The sequence below is a fragment of the Poecilia reticulata genome, chromosome 18 (genome assembly GCF_904066995.2).
Source record: "Poecilia reticulata chromosome 18, P_reticulata-male-v2, whole genome shotgun sequence".
In the NCBI taxonomy this organism is placed as follows: domain Eukaryota; kingdom Metazoa; phylum Chordata; class Actinopteri; order Cyprinodontiformes; family Poeciliidae; genus Poecilia; species Poecilia reticulata.
This window is the reverse complement of record NC_088847.1, coordinates 3,448,337-3,460,848: the sequence shown is the minus strand read 5'-3', so window position 1 is coordinate 3,460,848 and position 12,512 is coordinate 3,448,337. Positions and strand designations below refer to the sequence as shown.

The 12,512-nt window shown below is 39.5% G+C and overlaps 1 protein-coding gene across 3 annotated transcripts in view; it reads right to left on the bottom strand.

Moving 5' to 3' along the window:
* The window catches only part of dock11 (dedicator of cytokinesis 11), an 82,209-nt gene that overhangs the window by 27,645 nt on the left and 42,052 nt on the right, over positions 1-12,512 (bottom strand). For all 3 annotated transcript variants that reach the window (XM_008435028.3, XM_008435026.3, XM_008435027.3), the window contains 8 exons: positions 10,119-10,300; positions 8,828-8,941; positions 6,848-6,923; positions 5,839-5,927; positions 1,971-2,091; positions 1,831-1,897; positions 1,574-1,621; positions 14-159 (listed from right to left, as the gene is read on the bottom strand). In XM_008435028.3, the coding sequence (XP_008433250.2) occupies positions 14-159; positions 1,574-1,621; positions 1,831-1,897; positions 1,971-2,091; positions 5,839-5,927; positions 6,848-6,923; positions 8,828-8,941; positions 10,119-10,300 (843 nt within the window). The remainder of the gene's footprint in view (positions 1-13; positions 160-1,573; positions 1,622-1,830; positions 1,898-1,970; positions 2,092-5,838; positions 5,928-6,847; positions 6,924-8,827; positions 8,942-10,118; positions 10,301-12,512) is intronic.

The window sequence follows — 12,512 nt, the reverse complement described above, 5'->3', positions numbered from 1 at the left end:
AGGAGAAGGTTACCTATGTTGAGGGTGAGGGAGGTTTCCATGGTGCTGAACTGGTGAATCTTGGTCTGCATCAGGCTAGCGCGATTGTAGCGCATGGCCGGCATCGTCTGAGACTTCCTGTCTGAGGAGAAGAGCTTCGACACGCATACGTCCTGGCTCCTGGAGCGGAAGGCAGGAAGGATGTTTTGGTTAATATGCAGATATGATGAGAACTTTATTTTTCACCAGTGGACCCGCCAGCATGCCTAGGTGGGCCCCATCTGGGGAAAAGGAGGGCAGACCAGATGGGTTCCATATTGGTTTGTCCACGGGTTCCACGGTGGCCCCACATGGGTTTGCCCATTTAGGGCCCATGTAGGGCCCATGTAGGGCCCATGTAGGCTGTGGCCCCACATGGGCAATCCCATGTGGGGCCACCGTGGAACCCGCGGACAAACCCATATGGGACCCATACGTCTGCCCACCTTTCCCCCATATGGGGGAAAGGTGGCATGCTGGCAGTGGAAGGACAGATCAGAACCGAGCTGAAAAAGGGCATTTTTAAGGCACTCTCTCTGGAATATATCATCAGACTGGTGACCTGTCCAGGGTGAACCCCGTCTCTCGCCCGGAACGTTAGCTGGAGATGGGCACCAGCAACCCTCCCGACCCCATTAAGGGACAAGGGTGTCAAGAAAATGGATGGATGGCTGGATGTATTGACTTAACATCTGGACATTGACATCTAGAGAAACCAATGAACCAAATGTTTTTGGACTATGGGGAAAAGTCGAAGCATCCAAAGAGAATCCTTCCATGTGTTCCAGGATTTTATTTTAATTCTATAAAAGTGGAGTTTGTCAAAATTGATTTATTTATTCTTCAAAATCATTTTGTTTCATCAAAAATATATTTGACAATTGCACAATTAGATGCAATTTCAAATTTGATGTTTTTGACATTTCAAAAATAAATTCTCTTAATGAAAAAGCAACAATTTCAGGAAAAAAACCTTTTTTTTTTTTTTTTACGTTTTCGATGAGGTGTTTTTTTTTTTTTTTGCAATATCAAAAATTTGCTTATTTGGCAAAACTGCAACAGAAAGTTTTTTTTTTTTTTTTTGCATCACACGAGTTGTGATCAACAACCGCATTTTGCCACTTGCACAAACCACGAAGAAGAAAAAGACAGGAAGTAGTTGGAGGATGATGGCACAGCATGTGCATGAACAAAATTATTCACGTGTGATTTTAAATGCCTTTCTTATTTAATGGAAACACCTCAACTGAGGGTTTGTTGGGCTTTTCGACATTAGCAGAATATCAACAAAATTCTTCACCTTTGTAATCAAAACGTAGCTACATTCAGCTCAGCGTTTAATGATCATGAATGTCTCTGCCCAGAGGGAAAGCCAGTGTGGAAACTCATGTTTTACCTGCCAAGCCAAGTAAAGTCAAGCTTTTCTTGTAAACTCAGTTAAGACATCATCTGCTGAAAAATTGGCCTGTAGTACTAACCCTGGGATAAGATGACATGTTGACAGATGCGGCTGATATGACCCAGCTATACTTAAGTTAGAGTGCTGCCGCCTTACCTGCCAATGCTTCTCTTTCCAATGTATCGAAACTGGATAATACAAGTCCTGGAGGGGGGAAAACATGGAGATAACCTCTTAAATTCACTGTTATTTCATTGCATAACAGAGAACAAGTTTTTCCCTGCTGGTGGCAGAGAAAACAACGTGAACAAAGATTAGGCGTGATGGGACAGGTTCCTAGTTTCACTACAAGTTCAGCAGGTGTAAACAGGCCAACATGGAGCGAGTTGGTTCTGCTTCCACGTTCTACTCACTCCAGCAAGCTGAGGAAATTCATGATGTCCTGAGGGCTGATTTTGCTCCAGTAGGCCATCAGAGTCTCTGGAAGACAGCGCGAGTTCATTAGGCGAGACTGAGGTGTATTCTGAATGGTGTGTGTCGGTCAGTGACTGACCTTCTGATAAGGTCTTCACGATGTGCAGGAAGGAGAACAGGAGGCCCTTAATCTCATAGAGTCCCAGCCTGCCGGCGGGCGGCCCCACGCTGCTGCTCATGGTGGAGCCGCGGCGCTGCAGCTGAAAGCAAACACAGGAGCACACGGTCACCGCGGCAAATCAGCACCTCTTGCAGCTATGGTGTGGTTAGACGGCGTTCAGAAAAACAGTTTGTACTGTGTTGGAATGTAAACCATAAAGCGCGCTCGGCACTGCTGCCTGCATTCCTCCGGCTTCAGACACACCGGAGGGACTCTGCTGTCATCACAACAGTCGGATCGCTTCTGTTGAATTTCGATTGGGCTCCACGACTGGGCTCGACTGATTTCCACCAATGTGCTGGCACCCTCACCAGGTCAACAAATCTGTCATCAAACGCTAACAAAAGCAAGCTGAAAAAATATTCGAAAACTAACAGCTAATGACAAAAAAACATCCACATTTACCATCTGCACTGAGTGAAGCATTTTTTTTTTGTGTGTGTGTGGATGTTTTTGTTGTTGAACCTGGTTAAATGAATGTGTCTGTCTATAAACACACAGGGAACCAAACAAGTTTCCTGTCTGGAACTTGTTTGGTTTAAGTCCCAGACAGGAAAACCTTTTATCCCTGAGAAGCAACCAGGGGATTTGCACTGACTCTAGAGAAAAGTGTTCAGCTGAAAGCGCCATGGTTGCATTCATTTCAGTTGATTTTTCTTGTTGTAACATTGTCTACATGAATGATTTATCAAAGTTGTTAAATAAAAAAAGCTGGTACGAGCTTACTGTCACTCCTACTGGTGTAAAAAAAAACAAAACAGCAAACATATTTAAAATAAGCAAACAATACTTAGCCTGGTGGGGGCGCAAGTAAAGTCTGGTGGCCCGCCAGGCTGACAATACTGGATTGTGAATCAGGATGCATATCTGGTAATATGCATACATTGAATTCACCATAGAGTACCAGCCTTCAACAATTAGAGGGTCTGCGCTCATTATGGTCCAGAGTTTGACATTGTAATGAAGAAGTAGGAAGCACACGGGATTTGTTTCTGAATTATCTCTGTCAGGTGAAAAATGCCACCATGTTTTCTCTGCCAAAGACGAGCAGCTTACTCTGCTGTTGAGTCTTTAGTCTCATTTATTGGACTGGATAAATGGAGATCAAACTACAATAGAAAACCTCAACAGCTGATCACCAGCTTGGTCGCACACTGCTGTAGGACGGCTGTATCTCAATTCTGCCGATATGATTGTGTTGGTCATATTGGTTCAATACCCACAAGTCCTCAATAAGTGCTGAGGACGGTAGTGTGTCCAGGCTGTTCGGTCCTTGCCTGTCCTAAAATCTGGAGGTAGACTGTGACAAACTCTTTGGACTGGACTTCAGTCCAGGAAATGAGATAGTCACTGGCTGTCTGTCTCTCTACTTTAAAACTTCCTCCACTGATGTCAAGCTTTAAAGGAGATCTAGCTTCAAACTATAAGCTGCACTAATTTTAGTATTTTAAAATCTTCACCACAGTTTGACCTTATGACTTAAGGTGCACCGATAAATCGGCTGGCCAATTAATCTAACCCCATTTTCTTAACTTTGGGAGATCTGTGATCGGCCGATACTTCCACGTAAAATTGATCTAATCTACCTACATAAAGGTCTGGAAATCAGCCAATGTTCCCTTTTGCTCTGCTGTGACAGGGAGCTTACTGACCTGTCCAGTGGTTAATAATAGTCACCATATTAAACTTAAAAGGAACCATAAAGATTTTGGGAACTGTAATTTTGAGGAAAAAAAAAAAAAAAGAGAAAAAATTCTTACATTTTAAAAACTATTCAAGATAAAAAGTCAGTCTCCAAAAATGTAGCTTCTCTGGCTTTTGAGGTATCCGTGATGTACGTCACAAAACTGAAACGCAGATTAAGACAAATCAGAACCCCACATCTTTGTTTGTAAAAACTAAATCCCATGTGCAAACACATCCGTACTCCTTAACAACCAGTCCGAAACACAGGCATGGTGGTGAAATGAAAACATTTTTTCAGTAGAATTTATAAACCCAGAATGAAAAAGTAGTTATTTTCTGAACTCTTGGGGTGAGAAAGTAGAGAACAAAACTACACCATCACGTTGGAGCATCTTCAATATGTTACACCCTCATTTTTGTGAAGTAACCTACGTTCCCCCCCACTGATAAAAACTGAGAATGCTATACGACAGGCAAGATACGTTAAAATAAAAAATTAAATAACGTTAAAATAATAGTGTGTCAACTAGCATTGCATCTCAGTATTTCAGTTTCCCAATTTGTGTTTTCTTTCACATATATCAGACACGCTCCATAAAAATGTCTGTACATTTTTTTTCTTTCAGTTTTGTGTTTTTCATTTGTTGACTTGTGTATGGAAAGGTTAAAAATAACTGAAATAAATAAATATAAACAAGTGTAAAAAAAAAAAAAATAATAATTGGAGAATATGTGAATACAGATACTGAACCGCAAACAGACAGGGCTCAACACAGGTTTAATAGTGAAGCTTTTATTTAAATATTGGCTGTTAAGCAGCATCGTTTTTTGTGTAGGCAGCAAATGCAGAGGAAAAGTGTAAAGACTCTGAGCATTGACTCTTGTTTCAACCTGTTTACCAGCAATTTTGGTTTTGCTTGGTAACCGTAGAATAACATGGAATGTGGCGATGCCTTGTCTTCACTTCGTTTAAACTAAAGCCTGTTAAAAAGGTGATGAATATGACTTTGAAGTCATCATGTTAACCAGAATACAGGTCTAGATTATGTTCTTTTATGCTAATAGAAAAACGGCAAAATAAGGCAACCACGTTTAATAAAACAAATATTGATATTGTGTTGGCTGTGAACACACAACTGTACTGAGGAACTTGCCAATGTTCACATGAAGTGTTTTTCTGCTCAGAGGTGGGACACTTGGAGCAAAATGAAACAAACCGAGTTGCAGTTCTGTCTTGTTTAATGAACCACAGGAATGGTAACGGTTTAGTCATGCTGGTCTGAGCTCTGCAGAGGATGAGCTTTCTTAACCTGCTACGCCAAAAGATACAACTACATCTTTCCAAGTGGATCCGACACAGACAGCAGAGGGTCAGAGTGTTTAGGCAGCTGGAGGAGGGGAAGCCCCTCGTCTTTAGGTAGTTTGAGTCAATTACATTTTTATTGCTTCTGGATGTCAAATAAGTACCAGCATCACGCTTACACCAGCTCCACATCAACATTGAAGTTGTACAATTATTCCTGCAGAACTTCGACACACTGTGAATAAGGTGGGACTGTAAAGCTTTAAATAATACAGGATATTGCTATAATAGTCTTATTGTATAAAAACTGCAGGTTGTGGGGGGATAAAACACTAAGAAAAAAATGTGTTTTTACAAAAACCACAACATTTTGCTTTCTGGGTCAATAATTCAAAAAATGTAACATTTAAACTTATGTCATATTGAATATAAAATTCAAAGAGTTGGCTTGAGGAGGGAAACAGTTTCGTTTACGTCACACTGTAAGTGGAATTAATGGTGAAATGGATGTTAAATTTAAAATAGTAATTAAATCTCTTTATTTTTGGTGCAAAATGAATAAAGTATATATTTAGATTTATATGAAAAAAATCATAAAAACGTGACATTGCATGTGATGGTGGGGGATTGTCCACATCTGGAAGTCTGTCTGTGCTCTCATCTCGTAAACTGTGTTCTAGTAGACTGAGTGTGGTCCTATTAGAACCAACCGCTCTGTGTGGGATTCTATGAATAGAACTTTAATTTCTCATCCCACTCTGTTGTTTGTATCAGTGGATTAATGCGAAACCTTCTCACCTCCATGCTATCTGCTGTTCCTGAGTCCATAAACAGAGAGCCTCTGGAGTCCTCTCTCCTCACAGCTTGGCCGTTCAGCAGCGCGAGACCTGCAGCCGGAGCAGCACATAGCATAATGTCAGTCTGCAGAACACCATCCATCAGAAGGTCACAGATTCTCCTCAGAACCATCAGCTCACGGCTCTCCGGAGACACAGCAGAGCTCTCCAATGCAGCAGTTTAAACTTTACACAAAGCGCTGTGTGACTCCAACTGTGTAAACATGGACAGTGAAAAACAGAAGGTGGTGAAACCGGCTTTGAGAAGCACATGAAAGATTTAAAGTTGAAGATGATGATGCTTTGATTTTCTTTGTCGTTTGCAACTAAACAGGCACCACGGCCCATTAAACATTAAAAGATCAGGGTTTTTAATTTATTTTTTGGAAGGAAACGACATTCTGATTGAGACGTCATTATAACCGCTGTAATCGTTGCAGCACCTTTCAGACGCTGAATAAATGGCAGCTAGGAAATCGCAATTAGCGCTAAATGCAGAGGGCGCCTGTGCTCTTTACCCAATCAACAAGCCAATCAGCGTCTCGCCTAATGAACCGCCATCACCGCCGTCTACAAAACTGATTAAAACACGGCGATGTCCGCTGTATTTGAACATTGGCGTACTTCCTTTTGATATTAATGTCGGGTCTGTGCCCTTTCTATGCTGCTACTTTCATCTCATGTCACCAGTGAGTGATGTACGAATCAAGAAGTCTTTAATGTGATGGAAGAGTCCAGCCTAGGAAAGTTCTATATGCTGAGCAACTAATGCCAAGAAGAAATGAGCAGTAATGTAGTGCGCTCGCACTAGTCTGGTGCTCAGCTGTGGCTTTCACACTGAGTGCTGCTAATGCATTAAGTTGTGTGTTGCGTAAATGCAGCTGCGGTGCTGCGGGAGCCCCTTGTGGTGATGACACTGGGAGATGTGTAAACAGGAAGAGGTCGGCCGGTCAGGTTGTGACTCTCCTCACCGTGGTCTTTCTCCATGAGCGTGCTGATCCTCCGGCTGTCCGTGGAGCTGCTTGGTATCAGCTCGTCTCTGGAGCCCTGCGGACCGAAGAGGCAGATTCACACATAGATACGGAGAGCTGGTTTCAGGTTCTGCTCCACTCAACCGGACTTTAGCGCAACGAAAATGGAACAAAGTTTGTATTTGACTGAAGGAAGATTTTGTTCTAATTCTCCGGATGTCTGAAACAACACATGTACCTTAGTGCTCACATATAGCTGCTATTCAAATGGTTCAACCCCATTGTCAATTACAGGGTTTCCTCCTGTGTTACGCTGGTCAACACCAAAAAAAACTGTCTGGGTTTTTCAACTGTTTGATGAGCTGAATCCTAAAATCACATTGGTTTTGTACAATCAGGTCAACTTTCTGATCTATGGAGCAACATGAGCATCAAAATGTAGGACTTGTTCTCACATCTGGAGAATCTGACCAATGAGTGATGAGCAGGAGGAGAGATTCCATCAGGACAGGGAGAGACGGAGACGTAATGTTCAGTTCACATGTACTTACCCTTATCAGTGTTTGTTATTCAATCTACAGAAATCTGAGTTTGTAACATTTAATTAATACACTCCGCTGGAAAACATTTTCTTTTCTCCTAAGACTTTTTTTGGATGAGAAATATTAACAGAAATGAACTGATAATGTCACAAAAATGTCATCAATTTAGTCAAAAGATCAAATTTCTCTAAAGCAAATTAGAATAATAACCTGAACTGATTGGGGAAAATTGATGTCATTTTAGGATTCAGTATTGCAAAATCGTCCTAATTCAGTTAAAAAAACATAAGACAACTTCCAGGAAATATTTATTTGTAGCCCAGTGTTGTCAGCCTGGTGGGCTGCCTGGCTTTACTTAGCCCCTGCCAGGCTAAAGCTAGGCTATAGTTAATGCATTGAACTCCATGCAAGAAGGAAGAACAGCCTGCATACACTGAGGCATGGTTAATGTCTCTGTGTTGGTTAACACATTTTCAGATCCTGTCACTGATTATAATATATTAATTAGTCTTGTATCTTGTTTAGTACATTTTATGGAACCACAGCATTTTGCTACATCCAGTATACTTATGACAACATTGAACATTCACCTGTATGCACTGTCCCATTTACATGGAAATGAATGACTCAATCAAATTGTGGCTTATTGATTCAATGAGTTGATGTCACTGGCTTATTTTAGGGGGACAGGGGATGTTTTTTACTGTAAACAAACCTTTATGTAAAATTTCAAATAAAATAACCATGATTAATACAAAATAAATAACACTTAAGTAAACAGTGATATGTAGAGAATGCTGAGTAACTGTGCTCAGATTTGCATAAACACAGAATGTCGAGAAAAGAGAACAAGACTCAAGATGTCGCAATGACCAGACCAGATCTCAAACCATCAACATTCTGTTTCACAACCTTTCACAACTGAATGTCAGTAAACCTCAACTCAATGAGGCAACACTGACAGGAAGGAGCCCACAGATCTTCACTTCGCTGCAGGTGCTGCTGATAAGGCGATACGGAACATGGTTGTGGTAAGCTGTTGCTGCAAAAGTTGGTTTGGAACAAGCTGTCATCACATTCAGTGGTCATTTGGTTCCCACAGTGCTTCTGTATTTAGCCTCAGCTTTTGTCTTTTCAGCAGCAGATGTCTAATGTAACTCATCTGACGCTGCCATAATGCCATAATGCCAATATAAAAACCTTAGCCAAGAAAGAGGAGGAACTTAGTTTGCCATGACTGTGCATTGTAAATCTGTGGCATCATGGTTTTTCTTCCTTTGAAGAAATCTGGTTTGGACTTAAAAATAATAATAAAAAATGTAGCATAAAACTTAAAATAATGGAAACTGTGGTACTGTACTGTGATTGTATTTCAGGGTAAGTTTCATCAATAATAACAGAACAACATGTAAGAGTGTAACAAGGCAAATGAACTCACATTCAGACCAAGTCCAAGACTTGACATCTGCGGCTGGGCCGACAGCTGCTTCAGGTTCTGGTAGAGCAGCTCGTAAAGTGGCAGGTACAGCGTGCAGATCCTGGCCTGCTGGTTCTGAGACGTTCACAAAGAGCAGATCAGCACTTCACTTTGGTCTTTAAGGGAAAGCCGAATTCTTTCTTACATATGAAGAAACGATGATTAAAATCATCCAAAAAGTTCCAGTTATCAACTTCTCAAAGCATTATGAGGTGAACAAGAAAGGAGACGCTGGCTGATTTTCGGACCGTTGCGAAGGCAGAGAAGATCGGCTGATTTCCCAAAATTAACTAAATCTTGGCCAATTCATTGAGAACTATTGCTATATATATATATATATATATATATATATATATATATATATATATATATATATATATATATATATATATATATATATATATATGAGCTTGAAATTTTTTTATATGAAGTCTGAAACCTTAGAGAAAATGTATAGTAAAAAGATGTAGTAAATTATGTAAGCTAAAAAAATTTTTTTTAAAGAGTCCCCCCAAAAATACATAATGACCTCTTTTCATTGTGACAAGAAAAACAAAAAGCAGCGGGATAATTTATTTTAATTTGCTATGAGAGCCACACAGTTTGTCCTTAGAAAGGAAAACCACATTGGCAGTGTTTCAGTTTTGTGTTCAGAAACAGTTGCAGAAAACAAGAAGACAGTAAAAAAAAAAAACAGGCTGTATTGTTGAAGACATGCAAAGTAAGGCCACAATAAATAATAAAAATGACACTCCTTCACTGGGGGTGCGGACGAGATTATCACTCCAAGCCTTTCTGTCACCTGCTGCTATCAGTGATGGATTTGCACTATACGATAGCTTGTTTGCATAACAGACAGCGCTATCGCTTTGGGAGAACAGCAGACAACGTTAAATCTTATGTACAGTTGGTGACATGTGTCACATTAAACATTAACTTCTAAAATGCAAATATGGAAGGCACCATTTGATAATAAATACATGGACAAATAAGAGAAAAACATAATCTAATAAGGAGGAAAACAAGGACTTTTCTTATTAACTTTTGCATTAATGTTAACAAATGAAGTTAAACTTAGTTAATGTTGTGGTTTAATCTTAAACTCTGTTCTAAAGCGTGGATGTTTATGTTACCTGGTTGTTCTAAAAAGGTGAATGGGGTCACTTTGGCCCCCAGTGAGTGGAAAACGGGTTTTATCAGAAACAGGATATGGATGGATGAATGGACGTTCGCTTCACCTCCTTGTTCTCACCTTAAACGCCGTGTAGCGGTCGTCCATGGCGTGTTTAATCAGGAGGTTCTTAAGAATGCTCACGGCCAGCTGTCTGACCTCGGGGCCCTGCTGAAGGGCCTCGGCCACTTCTCTCATCAGCAGACCCACCATGAAGTGATTCCTGCAGTACTCCTCTGTCAGGCTGAACTCCAAACTCTGCTCTGTGTTTGGGCCAAACAGGAAGTGTTAGCTCTTTAGTACCGGATGGAGAGAGCAACACTTCAACAAGCATGGAAGGAAGAAAATAATAGTCGCCAGTTATGCAAGTCGAAACTTATTTTTATATATATATAAAATGCTTGGGTAACAGGCAACTTTATATTTCACTGGGATAATTCATAATGTCAAAAGTCATGGAGAAAATTTCTTCTTAAATTCCTAATGTTCTTTTAAATATCATATTTCATGAAAATATATTTTCACGAAATATGAAAATATCATATTTCATGATGATATTTCATGAAGAAATATCTCCTTTTCATGAGGCATTATTTATAACATAAGTACAACCTTACAACACATAGCTACATATTACATTGTGTAATTATTTCTTTAACACAAATAAATCAGAATGTGACAGCATTGTGTGTTAAATTAAATTCATCAGATGACTGAAGACAAAAGTTCACTGATTTGACACTTTTATAAACAGAATACTTCAAAGATGGCATTACATAATCTTTGATGTCAGGAAGAGGAATGTTGTAATAAGTGGGCATATTAAAATTGCCATAACATTTCCAAGTTCTCACGATATTGAATAGTGAAGTTATTCTTTGGCATGTGCCAAATATATGTTTAATAGAAGACTATTTGTTTCTGTTCATGTGCTTGGAGAGCTATGCAAACTTGAAATGGTTATGCAAATTTTTTACATAATTTACGTATGTAAAAAAGAAAATAGAAAAGTCGCATAAGGTCATGTTAGCCTATTGTTCCAAGTAAAAAAACAAAAACAAAAAAAAAACACTAAAGCAGAAATTCCAAACTTGCGCTACTTTTATTTAAGCTTGAACTCGCCCGTCAGCTAGCTTAACATAGTATTCACTGTTTAGTTTTAGAAATACTAAAAAGTTACAAAGTGACTTAAACTCTAAGTTGTGTTTAAAACAGATCTAAAAAAAATCTGTCTTGTTTATTTTCATAAGCTGAAGCTGAGATATCTGGAGCCATCTTGGTTTACAGTCTCTTAAACTTCAGATCACAAACTAGCTTAAGTGTTTTCTAGAGAATGAGATCTATAGTATATTACAGCATTAGGCTACTTTAGAAAGGCTAAGGAGTTTTGTAAAGAACAAGGCCAACATTTATCTTTGTCAACTTTATACATACATACAAATTAGCATCCAAGATTGGAGAGATTACCAGCTAAAATGCCTTCTGAAAAAGAGAAATACCTTTCTTAAAATGCTGTGACATAAAGCCTAAGCTGTGCTTAAGACAGATGGAGAAAACCCTCTATAGCCTATGTTTTTATCATTTAACTACCTTCGAAATAGCATCCAAGAATAGGTAAATTTTAAGTTATGTTGGTTTCCAGTTTCCTAACCTTGAGTTTACCAGCTAGATTTAACCATTTCTGGGAAAGAGAAATACCTTTCTTATACTGCTGGTTACAAAACCTAAGCTGAATTTAAGACATAAAAAAAAATCACCACATGTCAAGTTGGTGAATTTATCTTTTTAACTATGTATAAATTGGTATTCAAGAACGGAAAGATTTTGAACTGTTTAGAAACGTGAAGTCTCTCACTTGCTAACTTCACTGTTATTTCTACTGGGCAGCAAAATCGTAGTTTAAAATGGCAGAGTTCCTCTTTGGCCTATGCTTGCCTTTCACAAGTCATTTTTCCAAGATTACCATATCACAAATGCAGCCACTGTGGTAGAACTGGTGAGGGATAATAAAATGCTCTTTGCATTAACCTCCATTCACACCTGCTGACAAACTCTGCTCTCGCTCCAGGTCGCAGTCTGAAGCATGCAGGCTACATTTAAATCTTGGGTTAAATGTTCCAGAAAATAACTCATGTTTGTTGTGAAATATGTCCGGTTAGAAGTCTGGACTTTGGCTAGGCCATTTTTCAACTGTCTTTTTATAGACTTCCATGCAAGCAGTCAACATGTAAAAGACTGAAATTCATGACAATACAATCTAAGAGCTTGAAGGTGCCAAGACAAAAAGCCCTTTCTCTCCAAAATCATCTGAGCAAAAATCCAATCAATGAACAAAGTCCTGGAGCAGAGGTCTGAAAACTCCAGCCCAGGGAGTTTGGTCTCTTGCAACTTTTTGATGTCTCTCTCATTAAACGGTGCTGAGTTAAATAATTAGCTTGGTGGGATCACAATAGGATCTGGGCACCTTATGGGACC